Source organism: Nerophis ophidion, linkage group LG08 (genome assembly GCF_033978795.1).
Source record: "Nerophis ophidion isolate RoL-2023_Sa linkage group LG08, RoL_Noph_v1.0, whole genome shotgun sequence".
NCBI classification, from domain to species: Eukaryota; Metazoa; Chordata; class Actinopteri; order Syngnathiformes; family Syngnathidae; genus Nerophis; species Nerophis ophidion.
Genome location: NC_084618.1, coordinates 50,079,828 through 50,099,587, shown reverse-complemented (window position 1 = coordinate 50,099,587; position 19,760 = coordinate 50,079,828). Strand labels below are relative to the sequence as shown.

The window sequence follows — 19,760 nt, the reverse complement described above, 5'->3', positions numbered from 1 at the left end:
ATTGAAATAATTCAATGTATTTTTTTAAACAATCACAAACAAAACAAATTCAGCATCTAAAACATTTGGAAAAACATAAGCTACTGTAAACTGCTGGTTCTCTGAAAAAGCAAAAACTTTCCAATTTGTCTCTTAATCTGAAAAAAAAAAACGTGTTTACAATTAGTTTGTCCATATAATATCGACAGCATAGTTCAATCATTCCCTGTGACTATTTAAGCATTATGAATTAATTCGAATAAACTATACAACAATACATAAGTATATGGATAAAAAAAGGATAAGCAGTAGAAAATGGATGGATGAATGCATGAAAATAAAAATGAACAGAAGTACGTCGCTCTCATCACGGTATTACTATCGACATTTGTATCGGTCGCCCCAGCCCTATTGGTCAGTAAAACTAAGCGGAGGTAAGGAAATACTTTTCAGCACTGCTAACAACACGGCTAAAGGAACCTCTTAAAGTCAACGGTGCGGCAGGCACACGGCCATTAAGGACGGACTTGCTCTCCCCATCCGTACAACATATCACATCTGAGCGATGTTTTAGCCACTTGGGAGAGTAACAAGGCGGCTGAAGTTTGCGCATAGCTCGCTGACGTTAGCCGGGGAGGTGAAGAAGAAGAAGAAGAAGAAGAAGAAGAAGAAGACATGGAGTTGGACGACGTTGTCCTCTACCAGGACGACTCTGGCGGCTCGACCATGATGTCCGAGCGGGTCTCGGGTCTGGCCAATTCTATTTACCGCGAGTTCGAGCGGCTCATCGGGAGGTACGACGAGGACGTGGTGAAGCAGCTGATGCCGCTGGTCGTCGCCGTGCTGGAGAACTTGGACTCGGTGTTCGCTGTCAACCAGGAGCACGAAGTGGAGATCGAGCTGCTGAAGGAGGACAACGAGCAGCTCGTTACTCAGTACGAGCGAGAAAAGTCCTTTCGAAAGCACATCGAAGAGGTGCGTTAACGCAACACTTTCACGCCAGTTTTGCAACATTTATAACGTGGTGTGGCTGGGAGACTCCCAGTCTTCTTTCGGCTCTTTTGGCTTGACTCCCAAAGAAGATTCGGTTCTTTCTGTTTCCGAGCGGTTCTTCATTTAGAGCAGGGGTGTCAAACTCGTTTTAGGTCGGGGGCCACATGGAGAAAAATCAAATCCCATGTAGGCTGGACTGGAAAATTCACAGCACTATAAATTAAAAATAAAGACAACTTCAGATTGTTTTCTTTGTTTAAAAATAGTGAAGTGAATTGTATAGCGCTTTTCTTTAGTGACTCAAAGTGCTTTACATAGTGAAACCATACTTGCCAATGTTGAGACCTCCGAATTTGGGAGATGGGGGGTTGAGGTGGGTTTATATATTTTCAAATATTTCTTATATATATATATATATATATGTATATATATATATCCATCCACCCATCCATTTTCTACCGCTTATTCCCTTTCGGGGTCGTGGGGGGCGCTGGCGCCTATCTCAGCTACAATCGGGCGGAAGGCGGGGTACACCCTGGACAAGTCGCCACCTCATCGCAGGGCCAACACAGATAGACAACATTCACACTCACATTCACACACTAGGGCCAATATATATATATATATATATATATATATACATATATATATATATATATACAGTGGGGCAAAAAAGTATTTAGTCAGCCACCGATTGTGCGAGTTCTCCTACTTAAAATGATGACAGAGGTCTGTAATTTTCATCATAGGTACACTTCAACTGTGAGAGACAGAATGTGAAAAAAAAATCCAGGAATTCACATTGTAGGAATTTTAAAGAATTATTTTGTAAATTATTGGGGAAAATAAGTATTTGGTCAACCATTCTAAGCTCTCACTGATGGAAGGATGTTTTGGCTCAAAATCTCACGATACATGGCCCCATTCATTCTTTCCTTAACACGGATCAATCGTCCTGTCCCCTTAGCAGAAAAACAGCCCCAAAGCATGATGTTTCCACCCCCATGCTTCACAGTAGATATGGCGTTCTTGGGATGCATCTCAGTATTCTTCTTCCTCCAAACACGACGAGTTGAGTTTATACCAAAATGGATACATGGATGATACAGCAGAGGATTGGGAAAATGTCATGTGGTCAGATGAAACCAAAATAGAACGAGGATTGAACCTGCAGCCCTCAAGTTGTTGGCACAGTCACTGTAGCAATCGAGATACACCGTCCCAAATAGAACAAGCACATTCTGAAATTGTACAAATCATAATTTTGTTTAGTTTTTTTTACTCTTAAATGTTGCGCTTAATAGTATTCTATCTTTATTTCTCGTTTTTTATACTTTCTGAATAAATGATGTGATAATGTTCATCAGTCAACTCATTGGTGTTCATTTTCAATCTAGCAAGATAACAAAAAAATATAAAAATCCAATTACAGGATGTTATTTATGTAATTTGCTCATTTTCTTCGACTGATGTACTAACATCGTGGTTTATTTTGTACATATGTTGCATCTTTTACAAAGATACAAATAATTGCTATTGCGACATCCAGTGGACACATTTAGAACAGCTGTTTCTTTCATTCAAAAATTTTAGGTTAATATTTGTAATTAGCAAACTCATCCCGCGGGCCGGATAACACCTTTTCACGAGCCTGATCTGGCCCATGGGCCGTACATTTGACAGCCCTGATTTAAAGAGGCATCTTAACCTTGCAAATAAGAATGGTTTTGTGTGTTAAAAAGCCCCCTTTGCGTTCCGTTTTTACAAAAGGCTTTATAATTGCCTCATTGTGTGCATTTTGGTGGAGTGCTGCACTATTCTGAAAAAAATGGGAATGTCAATTTTCATGCTTAGAATTCAGATCACGATTATCCTGGATGATCTTTTTTCACATGCAGGCATGCACACATACACCATGATCCCCTGACCATGTGATTCCTTTAAATTTTTTAAAGAAAGGGAACCTATGAGGAATTTTGTCCCGGTCTGAGGGAGAGAACACAGTTTGGGAAAAACAACATGTTTTTATTCAACACAACAGCAAACATGCAAAAATAGCATCCATTTAGGGTTGGGCGGTATGGACGAAAAAGTACATCTCGATAGATTTTCCGGTGAAAATATTTATATAAAGATATTAATTTTTGAGCGAGATTAACTGAAATTTAAGTGAATGACAACTGCACTGTAAGCAGTCAGTTTTAGTAGTCTGTGAAGGGGAGCGGGTGAGAACAACGAACACAACAAATAAGCGGCGGTTGGTAATTGTAACGTGAAATAAATTATATCGATATTACGATATTTTCTTAATTCATACTGTAAGCAGTCAGTTTTAGTAGTCTGTGAAGGGGAGCGGGTGAGAACAACGAACACAACAAATAAGCGGCGGTTGGTAATTGTAACATGAAATAAATTATATCGATTTTACGATATTTTCTTAATTCATATCTTGTTTAAAGATATATCGTAAAATCATTTTGAATGAAGAATACATCTCTTTTGCGACGGGCGCAAGCACAGAGTCCAGTCAACTTAAAAGAATAGTGCTGGTGATCTGGGGGATTGCCTGCGCTTTTAGCTCGCTAGACATTACACTTGCCACTCACACCGGCGACCTGGGTTTACGTTAGGAAAAAAATCAACGTAGCTGAGCGAGTAAACAATTGTCTGTGATTGACAGCCATGAACACCAATCATTGCATTTAACTGTAAAAATCGAGGCCCTAATTGGATGGGGGCCCCTGGGCTTCAGGTAAGCTCGTGCATTGAGGTGGCCCTGTGTTGGATACTCGAGTTAAACCAAAGTTACTCCTATATTTTTTGGCCCCCCCCCCACTCTCTGTCGCGACTATACTGTAAATAGTATACTAATATGAAATCGTTGTAAGTACACCTCTGCATAGCTTTGTATCCTTATTAACATTAAAGAAAACAACAAAATACATTCAGATCAACTTGAAACAAAGAATAAGTTTATGAACATTTTTCAAAAAAAATTTCTGATCAATCACAGTCTGGAAACGCTTCCACAAACCGTCATCTTGCAGACAGACTCAAGAAACAGGTTAAAAAAGTGACTCTGGAACAAAATGTACGCAAAATGGAAACACAAAACTTATCCAAGACATGTTTCATACACCAGCAGGAAGGCTTTTAACTGTAAAAAAAAAATCTTATGTCCTTTTAACAAACTTCTCTGTGACTTTTGCTCCAGACTTGTTCTGTTTGTTTGAGATTGTCATTATTGCCACAAGTGGTTGAAAAGTGTATTACAGCTGTCTCCGTCAACCATGTTGTAGTTTTTAGCGCTTCCATACTGAATCTACTGACAGATATAAGTTAGAACTATACGCGTCAGTGGAGGCTTTTAACATGCATTTGCATGTACGAGCCAGTCTGCCTCAGAATAAGAGGATAGAGAAAAAGAAGGAACCTATTGACTACGTCGGACTACAACTGAATAAAACTAGCAGAATTGTGCTAAGGTAAACCTCTACCATATATGGAGATATCTGCTGACGTAAGTATGGCAAAATACACCACTAAAGTCTCAAATTCTAAACAGCTCATTTGGAGCAAGTTTGGATGGTTTTATGAATATTACGCCATGGCAGAGGAAACAAATAAGATTTGTGCATGCCCACGCCCACAAACTTTTACATTAAATAATAAATAAATTACATTGGCTCTTTCCATCTGATGTGCTGTGTTTAGTTGCTGTATATACTGGTAATATACAAATTTAAACATTGTTTACATTTTTAATTAGCTTGTAATGGCCTATACAATTATTCACACTTGATGCCACTTGTTATTGGAATGTGTGTTGCATCCTATTTATACGCATCACTGTGGTCTGGTCTGTAATCACATTTATTATTATCCGTCAAGCATCTAATTTAGGCAATTACCAAGTGAGAGGGTCCTCAGGTGATTTGTTTTATCCTCAAACGTTAATACCACTCTGACCCCACAATTCACAGTGATCTCATGCAACTTTGTTCTGTGTTTATATGAAAGTGATAGGAATTTACAGTCTTATACATTTAATTACATTTTACTGCTGCATTTTACTATATTGCACAAACAATGTGCACTTGCATCATATCAGACATCTTATGTTGATGAAATTGATATATCTCATTAGGTCCCTCTCAGGCACTGCGTCTTTGTCCTCGTACACAAACGACGGAGCACACCCAAAGCTGACGAAAAAGTGTCATTCATGTCGCATTACCGTTTGGACTGAAGTCACATTTGAAAAAATCAAATTCCAATTTTGGACTACCTCCTGATGTTACCTGAATCTGATGCAAAACGATCAGATTTGAACCAGTTTGAAGTTTTTTGTAAACCCCCCCCCCCCCAAAAACAGATCTGTGTCACTCGAGGGCAAAAAAAATCAGATTTGGTGTGCAGTGTAATTGGGGTCTTCCATCTGCAGTACAGGAAGGAATGCTGTTGCAGGTTACTTCTACCCACATCTATAAGACTCTACAACATACTTTACAGCCATAGGACTTAAAACACACTGATTACTGAGGTCTGCTTTTTTTTCTTAGTGTTCAAAACTTTTGCCCAGTGTGAAAGTTGTGTGTTAAAGTAGCATTTTTTTGTTAAATTTTTTCAATACATAATGTGATAAGTTAGTATGCAATATCTATTATTTCTTAGTCAATTTTAGTGTTTCATTACATGTGGTTTTTTTCACTGTATGTACAATCTGCACCGCAACCACATGATTTCCACATTGTGGGATAAATAAAGTCTTTCCTACCCACCCCCAGTCACATAAGTTTAAAAAGAAGGGAACAACCCTCTACTTTTGCTAATAAGTGATCTGCATATCTGCAGTTGTTAGTGCTTTTTTGGTGTAATAACCAATAATTAATTGATAATTTATACTATTCAATTCAATGTTCTGAACCCCACTTATGCTCAGGTTTTTGAGGGATCAGACACAATCTCTTTCATTGCGTAGTGTGACTGAGAGCAGACCTGAGAGTAAGAATATGGAGCGTTGACATTTGCCAGGTACAAAGTGGTTTTACGGGTTCTGGCAAAGACGATGACAACATTCACACTGGAACACTTGTCATTTTTGGTCAGGTTCAAACAAACTCTAGTTTTTTTTTTTTTTTGGTTAAGTGTGAATGCACTTCAAGTGGACTGGGACCCTTCTCTCATGTCCTGGGTTCGTTGGACTGCCAAATGATACCTGGAGCAACCGGACGAGAATTTCTGCAAATGAATAACAGTGCTGATTGAATGTGAGCCTGGACCACACCAAAATGCAAGCAAAACCAGGTAGTGGTTGGCAGAAGCTAACAGAAACTTGAGTAATGTACCCACCCCACCCCTCCCAAATTTTTTTTTAAATAACAATATCAGTAGTGCAACTCCGATTGGAACACAGTAAAAAAGGGTACACTGACCACATCAGGAGCCAAGTTCTTTGACATGTTAGCCTGATCACATACACAAACATGTAGTGACTGCACACCCTAGCACAGGGTTTTTAGTTCAAGTCACTACTTAGAATAGCTGCTGCTGCTTTCAGCCTTTTGAGTCAGACTTTGGTTGGTGTTGTCATGACACTTAGGCAACCTGTAAATCTGTTCCATGTATTAAGCATTCACTACTGTTTTCATGTTGTGTAACATTGTGGATAACTGACGACTCTGCATACTGCGTACACTGTTTTGTGTGTGTGTATATATACATACACATATGTACGTGTATATATGTAGTATATATACATACACACACACACACATATACATATATATATATATATATATATATATATATATATATATATATATATATATATATATATATTAGGCCTGGGCGATATATCGATATACGCGATATATCGCGGGTTTGTCTCTGTGCGATATAGAAAATGACTATATCGTGATATTCGAGTATACGTTCTCACGCTGTTGCTTTTAGCTGCTGGAATTACACTACAGGCTCTTCCCACTCCTTCTTGTGTCTCCTTCTCACAGACAGCGAGCGCACAAACTTACACACGTCGCATACTGTCACATCATACTTCACATACAAATACGCCCTCGCGGAGCAGAGAGGTAGCAGACTGGGTAACGTTCGCTGTGATGCTAGCGAAGCCGTGCGAGTGGTAATACGAGAGAAAGAAGGTGCGAATTAAGGAAAAATTAATTCCCAAGAAAAACAGCAGGGGGTCCATTGTCTGGTGGTGGTTTGGCTTCAAGCGGGAAGATGTCGAATAGACAACTTTAATTTGTCAAGTGTGGGGTACAAGCGCTGCTACCAAAAGTAGCATTACTGCTAATATGTAGCATCATTTGAAAAGTCACCTGCTAATAATTTTAATAAATACAGTCTTGGTCAATTGACTTAGTTGTGATTTCCTTCACTGCATGAAAGTTTAAAATGAGCATTTATTAATGCAGTATGAACAAGAATGTTTTAATGTAGACACATAGAATCATCATATTGCTGTGATTATATGTATCGAGTGTTCATTCAAGGCTAAGGCAAAATATCGATATATATATATCGTGTATCGCGATATGGCCTAAAAATATCGAGATATTAAAAAAAGGCCATATCGCCCATATATATATATATGCAGTGTATGTATATATATGTATGCAGTGTATGTATGCAGTATATACATATATTTATATATGTATTTACACATGTATATGCAGTGTATATATGCACCCACAGTGTATATATATATATATATATACTGTATATACAGTAAATATTATACATATTAAACTCACTTATTTGCTTAATTTTCTGTGGTTATACAAGTATGAATAATCCTGTACACTTGAGTGTCATAACAATGCTTTTTTTTAACTCCTCACGTTCAAAAACGCCTCTCAAGCCTCCCTGGGCCTCATGCTTGGGTGTCCTACACACAGACAACGTCAAGCATCTCTAACAACCCTGATCCACTGCTGGATAGGGTTATTACATACACTTACCGGTAATCTGGTTTAGTATTTTTTCCTTAAGCTGTTTGTATTTAATCCTAGCAAAAGCAGCTTGGTTTTTGTGAAAAATCACATTGAAATGAAATCACTATACAAAACTTTTGTTATGTGGGATTGGGATGCTTTGGTGACTATGTGTTTGGGACACACCCTTGTATTTTTTTGACATGGCATTGCCAGTTAGAAGTTGAATAACAAGTGCACCAAGCCACAAAGGAGTGCGGGAACCATTTGTCATGTTACAACTACAACCTTTGCCCCCCAGAATGTCCAAGAGACTTGACACATCAGGTTTGTTCGTTCTGGCTTTAGTGTGAAATACTTCATCTGCGAGAACGCTACTCTCTCGTTAGTCCGTCGTAGTAGTTGTGTTGCCACTTTTGTTTTTGGACAAGTTTCCAGGTGTTGCACCTTAGTTTTATCTGTTCCCAAGTCAAGCTGTCACCATCATAAACCATCACCATAAAACTTGCTAAACATTCTAATGCATCGCCATATAAGTGTAAAAAGCAGCCAACAACTGTAATATTAACATGTTTAAACACTCTAAAAACGTTAATGACGAATAAGGTATATAAGGCATATAATTTTTTGACACTCTTAACAGTCACATAGATGTAAAAAGAAGTAAACAAGATGGCAATCAGATAGTTAGTAGCTAACAACGGTAGCAGTCAACTCCTTTGACTTCACCATCTCTGTGGGATTTTACTAGAGAAGTGAGGTCGGACTTCAAATTTTATGATGGGTCTGGGGTCATATTATGCAAAACCAACTTTTTTTTTTACCTGCTGGCACTTGTTTTGGTGTATTTGGGATCCCCATAACTCCTGAAAAGTTTAATCAAACCATGTAGGTGTGGCGGAGATATCCATTAAACACTTTTTCCTCTTTACAAGCAAGCTGTTTGGCCTTTGAGACATATTTGCACGTACTATGCCATAGTTACGTCAACAAATATCTCCATACAGTAAATGGTAGAGGATTAACTGAAGAGCTTTGCGCGAGTTTGCCATTTTTATTCAGTGGTAGTCCAAAGTCATAGTCAATAAGTTTATTCTTTTTCTATCCTCTTTTTGCGGGGATGACTGGCTCGTACATGTACATGCATTCTTAAATCCTGTGGTGTTGCTATTTCAAATAAAAAGTAGTACATATTTCTAATTTAGACTTGATATGGAAGCGCTAAAACTAAGACATTGACTGATGGGGTGGGGACACAGTAGAAGGAGTCTTGGCCCGGACAAGGACTCTGGCACATAATAAGACGGCACATTCTGAAGAGACAATCAGAAAGCGGCTTGAAGTTAGTCTGTGTATAACAAAATCTATGGAATATTTTGCCCAAAACACCACCATTACGTGATATAAAAAAATCACAGTATAAAGTGACCCCTTTAAGGGATCACAATGTTATTGTTATTTTAACATATCTAATATAAACATATCCTACTGATTTACAAGTATTCTATGTCAAGTCATTCACTTTATTATAAGTGGTATGTTTTAAAATGGTAAATGGTCTGTATTTACAAAACCCATAACCAGTGAAGTTGGCATGTTGTGTAATTCGTAAATAAAAACAGAATACAATGATTTTCAAATCCTTTGCAACTTATATTCAATTGAATAGACTGCAAAGACAATATATTTAATGTTCAAACTCAGAAACAATAATTTTTTTTCAAATGATCATTAACTTAGAATTTAATGGCAGCAACACAGTGCAAAAAAGTTGGCGCAGGGGCATTTTTACCAATTTTTTAAAGTTTTCAGGTGGAATTATTTCCAATTCCAATATATGTTTTAGGATTCATATTGCGCCACACATTTTCAATGGCAGACAGGTCTGGACTACAGGCAGGCCAGTATAGCACCACACTCTTTTACTCTGAAGCCACGCTGTTTAGCACATGGCTTGGCATAGTCTTGCTGAAATAAGCAGAGACTTCAATGATTATGTTGCTCCAAAACCTGTATGTACCTTTCAGTATCAATGGTGCCTTCACAGATGTGTAAGTTACCCATGCCTTGGGCACTAATACACCCCCATTCCATCACAGATGCTGGCTTTTGAACTTTGCGTATGGTTCTTTTCCTCTTTGTTCCAGAAGACACAACGTCCACAGTTTCCAAAAACAATTTGAAATGTGGACTCGTTAGACCACAAAACACTTTTCCACTTTGCATCAGTCCATCTTAGATGAGCTCAGGCACAGCAAAGCCGGCTGCATTTCTGGGTGTTGTTGATAAATGGCTTTCGCTTTGCATAGTAGAGTTTTAACTTGCACTTACAAACAGTAGTAACCGACAGTGGTTTTTAAAGTGTTCCTGAGCCCGTGTGGTGATATCCTTTACACACTGAGGTCACTTTTTGATGCAGTACCGCCTGAGGGATTGAAGGTCTGTAATATCGCTTACGTGCAGTGATTTCTCCAGAGTCTCTGAACATTTTGATGATATTATGGGCCGATGGTGAAATCCCCAAATTCCTTGCAAGAGCTCGTTGAGAAATATTGTTCTTAAACTGTTCGACAATTTGCTCAAAAAAGTGGTGACCCTCGAGACTGAGCATTTCATGGAAGCTGTTTTTAAACCCAATCATGGCACCCACCTGTTCCCAATTTGCCTGTTCACCTATGGGATGTTCCAAATAAGTGTCTGATGAGCATTCCTTTAACTTTCTCATTCTTTTTTGCCACTAGTGCCAGCTTTTTTGAAACATGTTGCAGGCATCAAATTACAAATGCGCTAATATTTGCAAAGAATAACGTTTTCCATTTTGAACATTGAGTATCTTGTCTTTGCAGTCTATTCATTTCAATATAGGTGAAACAATATTTGCAAATCATTGTATTCTGTTTTATTTGTGTTCAAAGCATTACTGAGGCCAGTTTTGTGTAAGGATTTTCTTTTTTGAAATTAAACAGTTCCTTTGGTGACAATGCATTTAAAAAATATATATATATATATTTTTTCACAAATATGTCTTAATGTTTACATTAGAGTACATGACATATACCGTACTTTTCGGAGTATAAGTCGCTCCGGAGTATAAGTCGCACCTGCCAAAAATGCATAATAAAGAAGGGAAAAAACCTATATAAGTCGCACTGGAGTATAAGTCGCATTTTTTGGGAAATGTATTTGATAAAACCCAACACCAAGAATAGACATTTGAAAGGCAATTTAAAATAAATAAAGAATAGTGAACAACAGGCTGAATAAGTGTACGTTATATGACGCATAAATAACCAACTGAGAACGTGCCTGGTATGTCAACGTGACATATTATGGTAAGAGTCATTCAAACAACTATAACATATAGAACATGCTATACGTTTACCAAACAATCTGTCACTCCTAATCGCTAAATCCCATGAAATCTTATACGTCTAGTCTCTTACGTGAATGAGCTAAATAATATTATTTGATATTTTACAATAATGTATTAATAATTTCACACATAAGTCGCTCCTGAGTATAAGTCGCACCCCCGGCCAAACTATGAAAAAAACTGTGACTTATAGTCCGAAAAATACGGTAAGTCAGTTGAGATAAAGTCTGTCTGTAAGTTAACATACACAGATCAGTCAGATTCCTACTATAGTTTCTCTTGGTACTTTTACACTTTTTCGTGAGGTCCCAGTTTAGATATACTGCCTCTTACCTCAATTGTTGGCTGACATTGTGTGCCTCCAAAACACAAGTGGGTTATGTTTCCATTTCAGCTTGTCTCACAGAATGTTACATGCCAGCAGCTTAGTGTAGTCAAATGAATTAACATAGCTTTTCACAGCTCTAAATTGTGGTAACATTTAAAATAATGTGTGTATATGTATGAAACTGCTTTGGCTCTTGTGGTTATGGTGCTTCTCAGGGCTTTGAAACAACTCACTCACTGTTCTCGTGTCTACAAAAATGTGTTTGCAACTTTAAACTACGAAGCAAAGGCTACTCTTTTGGAGTGGAATAAATCCATTGTTATGTATTGCTCTGACAGATTAATTGTTATCCATGACTTATGAGTGACTAAAGAAAAACAGACATATTAATTTCAGTCTGATTTGTCAGAATTTTAAATAAATCTTAGAATACAGTTGCTAGTTATGCTTCTACCCAACAGAGATGTGCTCAGTTGTCATGTTGCATGTTAAAACTGGCTTATTCTGGAATGTTCTGCCTCTTATTAAACAGGTTGTTTTATTTTATTTTATCCATGTACTTTTTAAAAATTGACTTACCATAATTTGAGCTATAAAGTGCACCTAAATATAAGTTGCACCCACCTAATTTTTGGACTAACTTTCTTGTGTACATATCTTGCCCACACAAGTCTATAAGATGCAGGTATATACTGTACATTGAAACGTGAAATATTTACAAAGGCGTCTGTTTTTCTATTCAAATTTAACAAAAGGCAGTTGCTCTAACACAGCAGACAGTAGCCTACCTGTGAGTGCTGTCTTCGTACTCCTACTTCTCCTCTTCTTACTGCTGAAGTCGTCTTCTTCAGCGTGTGGTGGTCTGGCCTTTTGGGGCCCGTAGGTTCCATGCGACGAGTGTTTACTTTTTTGATGGCCGGGTCTATCATATTCAGCTTTAGTGCAGGGTGGTGAGTCCATAACAAGCTAAAAGAGGACCTGAATGTTAATGTGAGCATGTTTTAATTTAAACTGTGAACAATTTCAGTGGTCCGCCATGACCCGTTGGGCAATTTCATTGGTCTGATGTGACAAGGATACATTTATTGGTGGCAAAATCCATAAATTAGCCACAGCATTGTATAAAGCGCAGGGTTCAAAGTATGGGTAAACAGTTAGCTTCCGAAAATTACGATATTTCAGTTTCTGTAGCATGCATTTGTCACATTATCGGTTTTTGGCCAGAACATATCCCCCTTACTCCAACTTGAGTCCTTGATTTACGGAGACTGACATATCGTAGAAAGTAGATTTGAAACGATTCCTCGAGTAACTCGAGTAATTCGATCCCCAACTATATTGGAGGAATTTTTGCTGCCTCGAGGTGTCGTTAAGTTTTTTTTAACAGTATTTTGCCTTGTTTAGTAATCAAAGCTCATGTTTCGCATGGACTGTTTATGTATTGCACAGCGTGTTTACGTCAGATCGTACGGCCCCTGCAGTGGACAACTCCGCTCTTTTAAATACGCTTGAGTTTAATAAACTTTTTTGTCGACATAACTCTCAATGTCGTCCACTGCTTTCTGCGGCGTCTAAGAGCCATAGCAAAACAAGGGAATTAAAAAGCGACGAAAGTTGTCTAAGGTGTGGGCACACATCACACTAAAATCGCAGGAAAACGCAGTAGTATGCAAACATTGCAAAGTGGAGTTCGCATACCACAATAGCACAAGCTCGATGCTGTAGCACCCGTAGAGAAAGCATCCGATTGAGGGACGTCCAGATGTGAGGTAAGTCATATATTATCAAATGTAAATGCAAAAGTAATGTGAGTAAAATTAATGTTATTCATTATAATAACCAGGATGTGTTCTTTCACTCCCGCGAAGGAATCAAATGCCGCCAAAAGGTGTTGAAAACTAACAGCGGTATCCAAGCTGTCGTGTTCAATTAGCCTGTCATTAGTAACCACGCAAAAGTGGCCGTGCAAAGTTATTCAGGTTATTCAAGTCATGCAACCACATGCTACTTGGATAGCTTGCACTTGCACCCACTATAGTCTCTGTAGAATGTAACAGTGCCAAGTCCTTGTTCACAGTGGTAGCACTCGTGTGCAAAGTTCCTGTCAGCCATATTGGTTCTGAATATGAAATTGCACATTTCAAATGCAGTATTAAAAGCACTACAGAATCGAATTTTTATGTTTGATATAATGAACACTGTTCTTAATGTTTATTTTTGATACTAAGAATATATTTTTTTGTTAACTTTCTCAGGGTATATTACTTTTGAACTAATTTTATATATTTGCGTTTTCATCTCAAACATGTTATGATGGCAAAATTAATTGATTACTAATTTTCATGCAATGAATGCAATGAACTGTATTGCATTCTTAAAATGTAAAACTGTTGTTGTCACTATTAAGTGGTTTGTCTTTTTATATTTTTTATGTATTGTTGGCAGGTTGTAAACAGCTAAGCGGATTTGCGTCGAGAAACCAACATTTAAACGGCACTGTATAATAATCATCCATAACGCACGAGGGACAAGAACTTTCTTTATGCGGTCACACCACACAGCACATAGGGCTGTGAGCGCGCCTTTTTTTATTATCACACACAAATTGACTCAATCAAACATGGACACATTTCAGCTGTGCATGTCAGCCTTCAATAATGAAAACAGGCGCTTAGGAAATAAAAGACAGTTAGCCCAAACCCAATAATTGAGGGCACAATTTAACATGTATAATTAAACCTTAATTAAGCAAAAATATGATTTATTCGATTCCTCGAAAAATTGATCGGGATATTTGATAGAATACTCGATTACTAAAATATTCGATAGCTGTAGCTCTAGTAGAAAGTTTGCTCTGATGAACGGTTGATGGATTCGAAATTTTAATCCCACCTTTTAATAAGTCAAACTTAAAGGTACTCTCTGCAACTTGCTCACAGTTATATTATTTAAAGCAGAAAATATAACAAGAACACCACTGGCTTGCTTGCGTTAACATTAGTGCTTTAACAGAGCACATTTGTGTTAAAATGGTGTATATTTTTCACAATTACTAAGTATGTGTAGTAAATATTTTTACCGGCCCGAATAAAAGGATTTGTGTTTACAGCAGTCACTAACCTTGTCTGGTCAACACGTACACACAGAGAGCTCGTGCAAACATACATTAGCAGTCCAATTATTAGCTAACAACACATCAAGGTAATGCGCGTGCATGTGTGACGTACGCACGTAGTTACGTCATCCCGTCCTAGAAGTTGGAAGAGGGCGGAATATACTGTGGATATACATTGGAAAGTTAGCACCCTCTAGTCATCTGTGTAAATGTTCCAAATAGCCCCATTGAGGTGTTTACAAAAGCTGGTTTCAACTGATGAACTAATTTCTTTTTTAGAGAGTTTATCACTCATACATATTGCCACATGCAAAATCCACAAGTAAACTGCTTGAATCTAGAATCTTGCTACAGTTGCACACTTTTAAATTACAATTATTTTCAAATTGTACAATCTTCCAAAATATGGTATATACAAAAAGTGAGTTTAATATCGGCTTCACGGTGGCAGAGGAGTTAGTGCGTCTGCCTCACAATACGAAGTTCCTGCAGTCCTGGGTTCAAATCCAGGCTCGGGATCTTTCTTTGTGGAGTTTGCATGTTCTCCCCGTGAATGCGTGGGTTCCCTCCGGGTACTCCGGCTTCCTCCCACTTCCAAAGACATGCACCTGGGGATAGGTTGATTGGCAACACTAAAATTGGCCCTAGTGTGTGAATGTGAGTGTGAATGTTGTCTGTCTATCTGTGTTGGCCCTGCGATGAGGTAGCGACTTGTCCAGGGTGTGCCCTGCCTTCCGCCCGATTGTAGCTGAGATAGGCGCCAGCGCCCTCCGCGACCCCGAAAGGGAATAAGCGGTAGAAAATGGATGGATGGATGGAGTTTAATATCATACTGTTTACAAGTTTACAACATTTGCATAAGCGCAACATCATTGGATCTGATCCGACAGAGATATAGTAATCTAAATACAGTGGGTAAATAATTATTCAATCCCTTGGTGATTTTGGAAGTTTACCTCTTTAAAAAGACGGTTCATATTTTTTTTGTTATTACAATTTCAATAGAAAGAGACAAAATATCAACATATCCAGAAAAACGGTTACTGTTCAAATTGATTTGTTATTTAATTGGTTAAAATATATTTTTGATTCCAAAGCAGAAGGCCTTGTTGGCAAGCAGAGAAGTCAGCCATTTATTGTTTTATGTTTTTTTATTGTAACCATTGTTATTGGTTTGTCCGTGTGGTAGTTTGTCAGCAAAGTCCATTTTAGGTGGGTTTTTTATTACTTTTTGGAAATGCCCATAATGGGATAAAGAATACCTGATTTTGTGCCTGATCTAAATAATTTTTACGACGTACATTACGTTTACTTTTCTGTGTGTATGCTAGTATTCTAAAGGCCCCGCAGAGACAAAGATACTGGATGACTGGCGGATAGTGTTCACTCGGTTTCTTTCATCCCGCAAAGAGTTATGGACACGTTTTGATAATACTTTCAGAAAATGCCAGAAATGGGGGAAGGAAAAAGTGATTACAATTTGGGGATCACTGTCTGGATTCAGGACCTTTTTACCACTGCAAGGTAGGGCATGGCAGAGGTCTGTGCTCTCCAAGTGCTTTTTTCGATACTGGTAGTTTTCAATTGATACAAATTAGATATATTTGGAAAATTATATTTCTTCTCATCAATGTGTGGATTTTGAACACAATTTGATGGGAATATCTTTTATAGCACATCATAAAAATTAATAGGGGGTTTTACACAATAAATAGAAAAATAAAATCACTGAAAACAAATGCAAGTTTTACGATGAAAATTCTCCAGATTGGTTGCCACCCGAGCAGCGGCCTCATCAAAGGATGCAAATAAGTAAGCACGGCACAACTCCATGACTAATCTTCTCATTAAGGTGGCAAGTCACTTATTCTAGCAAATAATCATATTAAACTCACAAAACAAGCACATTGCCCTAGCCAAATCCCGCTTGTAACTGCTCCAAGCCCAGAGGAATAATTCCAGCTCGGGGTTTATCTCAATAGCAAAAAGGAAAAGGCAAGGCAGGAAATTCTTGGGAAAACTAGGACTTCCCACACCTCTTTTGTCCAGCGAGGGTTGTCTATTGACCAGCAAGCCAACTCCTGCAGACTGCCAGCCCAGGGATCATTTTTCACATGATCATGCACCGTTTAAGTTATGATATCATCCTCACATGTCATACAGGCCCAATAAATCATTGCTCTGTGAAGTGCACTTCATGTTAGGCCTATGTGGTCTGGACCAGTGGTTCTCAAATGGGGGTACACGTACCCCTGGGGGTACTTGAAGGTATGCCAAAGGGTACGTGAGATTTTTTTTAAAAATATTCTAAAAATATCAACAATTCAAAAATCCTTTATAAATATATTTATTTAATATTACTTCAACAAAATATGAATGTAAGTTCATAAACTGTGAAAAGAAATACAACGATGCAATATTCAGTGTTGACAGCTAGATTTTTTTGTGGACATGTTCCATAAATATTGATGTTAAAGATTTCTTTTTTGTGAAGAAATGTTTAGAATTAATTTCATGAATCCGGATGAATCTCTATTACAATCCCCAAAAAGGGCACTTTGAGTTGATGATTACGTCTATGTGTAGAAATCTTTATTTATAATTGAATCACTTCTTTATTTTTCAACAAGTTTTTAGTTATTTTTATATCTTTTTTCCAAATAGTTAAAAAACCCCCACTACAAATGAGCAATATTTTGCACTGTTATACAATTTAATAAATCAGAAACTGATGACATAGTGCTGTATTTTGCTTCTTTATCTCTTTTTTTCAACCAAAAATGCTTTCCTCTGATTAGGGGGTACTTGAATTTAAAAAATGTTTACAGGGGGTACATCACTGAAAAAAGGTTGATAACCACTGGTCCAGACCAAGGGTTATGAACTGCATTAGTCCAAGGGCCAGAGTTATTGTTTTTGGTGAGATGGTTTCGGAAATAAAATACGTGTAATTGTTCTGGATGTGTCCTACTCTGACAATGCAACTTGTCAACAATGTAGACAATGACCTTTCCACAGAGGCTGTTGTAGCCGCTGCTAAGCCTCTGCATCAAAGACCAGCAACATGCACCTGTCTTACATCTGACCACATAGGCTTACATCTGCGCCGATGCAGATCATTCATGAGTGAGATCGGCCGATCCCATGTATTAACTGTAAATTTTTCACTTAATTTATAGTGTGATATCGACAGTTTAACGCCCACCATTTAAACAAGTTCCTTATTACTTTTTATTACATACAAATGTTTCATCAAAGCAGTCAATACTAAACACCAACTAAACAAAAGCAAGAACTGCTATCTACTACTCATTTAAATCCTTAGGTTTTTGCCCTCAAAGTCTTCCTGTGGCCAGGGAAATTATTTCTTAAGTTTATAAAATGAACAAAAATATATTTTCTTCAAAAAGCCTAAATGTTATTATTTATTATTAACAAATATTTGTTATTCTACTAAATCATTTTGATCTATATTTTTTATTTTGGCTGCATATTGTACAGCGTACTTTGTTGAGAATTTCTCAAGTTTCTCGAGACTTCTCCCATCCTTTCAGTGACATTTTCTTAATTAAAAACAACTATTAGCAAATCTAGCATCTTTTTCTGGTTTTATTGGAGACTGTATTCGTTTTTAGAGACCCTTAACTGCTGTCACTTGATGTCTGCGATGAACAGCGAGAGCTGCAGTGAGCCTGACGTCACACTGCTGCTCTAGTTGGATTTTTTTCTACACTGTCCTAATATTTGCACATTGCACATTTTGTAGATCCCTGTCCGTGAATATATCTCGGATATATTGATGTAGGTCTACATCCTAGAGATGCTGCAGCTCCAGTCAATCCTGTGCATATTGCTTACGTCATCACAACATCCGGCTTTAGCAGCCCTGTTTAGGTGAAGTCTTTTTTTCGATTCATAATTTTCAAAAATGGATTTAAAAATTTTTGGGTACTTTTTTTCAAAACATTTATTTAAATTTCGTTATTTAATTAAGGATTCATTAAAACAATTTTTTTTAGGCCATTTCTATACAATCAGACAAAACCTTTTTAAACTGTAACCTGTTTTGAAAAAGTTTCATTATAATTATTATACCAAATAAGACATTACAAGAATCTCTTTGAATCGATAATTGTGTTGAATTGAGAATTGATTCTGTATCGAATCAAATCGTTTGGTGCCAAAAGATTCACAACCCTCCAGTAACTCATAAATTATTTTACCTGAATTTATTTTCACGTAAAATAACCCCACTTTTTTAATGTGTGGCAGCACAGTAGCCCAGGGGTTAGTGTATGTCCCTCACAATACGAAGGTCCTGGGTTCGCGGCCTTTGTGTGGATTTTGCATGTTCTCCATGTTCTACCCTGCGGGTACTCCAGCATCCTCCCACCTCCAAAGACATGCACCCGGTGATAGGTTGATTTGCAACATTAAAATGGTCCCTAGTGTGTGGATGTGAGTGTGATTGTTGTCTGTCTATCTGTGTTGGCCCCGTGATGAGGTGGCGACTTGTCCAGGATGTACCCCGCCTTTCGCTCGAATGCAGGCACCAGCACCCCCCGCGACCCCGAGAGGGACAAGCGGACAAGCGGCGGGCAGCCATGATCAAGTACATATAGAGGAAACCCTGTCGGTGTTGTGTTTTATATTTTGACAGTACTGTACCCTACTTTTTCCAATAAGACTTGTTTGACAATTCATGTCTGATTGGCCAGAGAATCCTTGGGAAATCATAGCCCCGACACATTTGATTCAAATACTTAGTCAAATAGAGGTTAGCTACTTACTGTTTGCAGGTCAGGCTGTGGTCTTGTGACATACTAGATATTAGACATGCCCTGCAGTTGCACGGTTACAGTATGTCCACAAGTGAAAATTGTCCTGTTTGAGAAAGAATTCCACAGTGTTCTCAGGATCCTGTGGTTATCTTGTGATACAGGACTTTCAGATTGTAAAAGACTGTGATGTGTTGATAGTAAGATTGGAAGTTTATGGTTAAAATCAAAGTCATGA

At 37.9% G+C, this 19,760-nt stretch overlaps 1 protein-coding gene across 3 annotated transcripts in view; it reads left to right on the top strand.

The window, feature by feature from the left end:
- Nucleotides 1-375: 375 nt before the first annotated feature.
- Nucleotides 376-19,760, top strand: part of spag9b (sperm associated antigen 9b) — an 81,449-nt gene continuing 62,064 nt past the window's right edge. For 2 of the 3 annotated variants that reach the window (XM_061908792.1, XM_061908791.1), the window contains exon 1: nt 376-954. In XM_061908792.1, coding sequence (XP_061764776.1) covers nt 655-954 — 300 coding nt within the window. In that variant the 5' untranslated portion in view covers nt 376-654. The remainder of the gene's footprint in view (nt 955-19,760) is intronic. The other variant, XM_061908793.1, reaches the window with a different exon arrangement.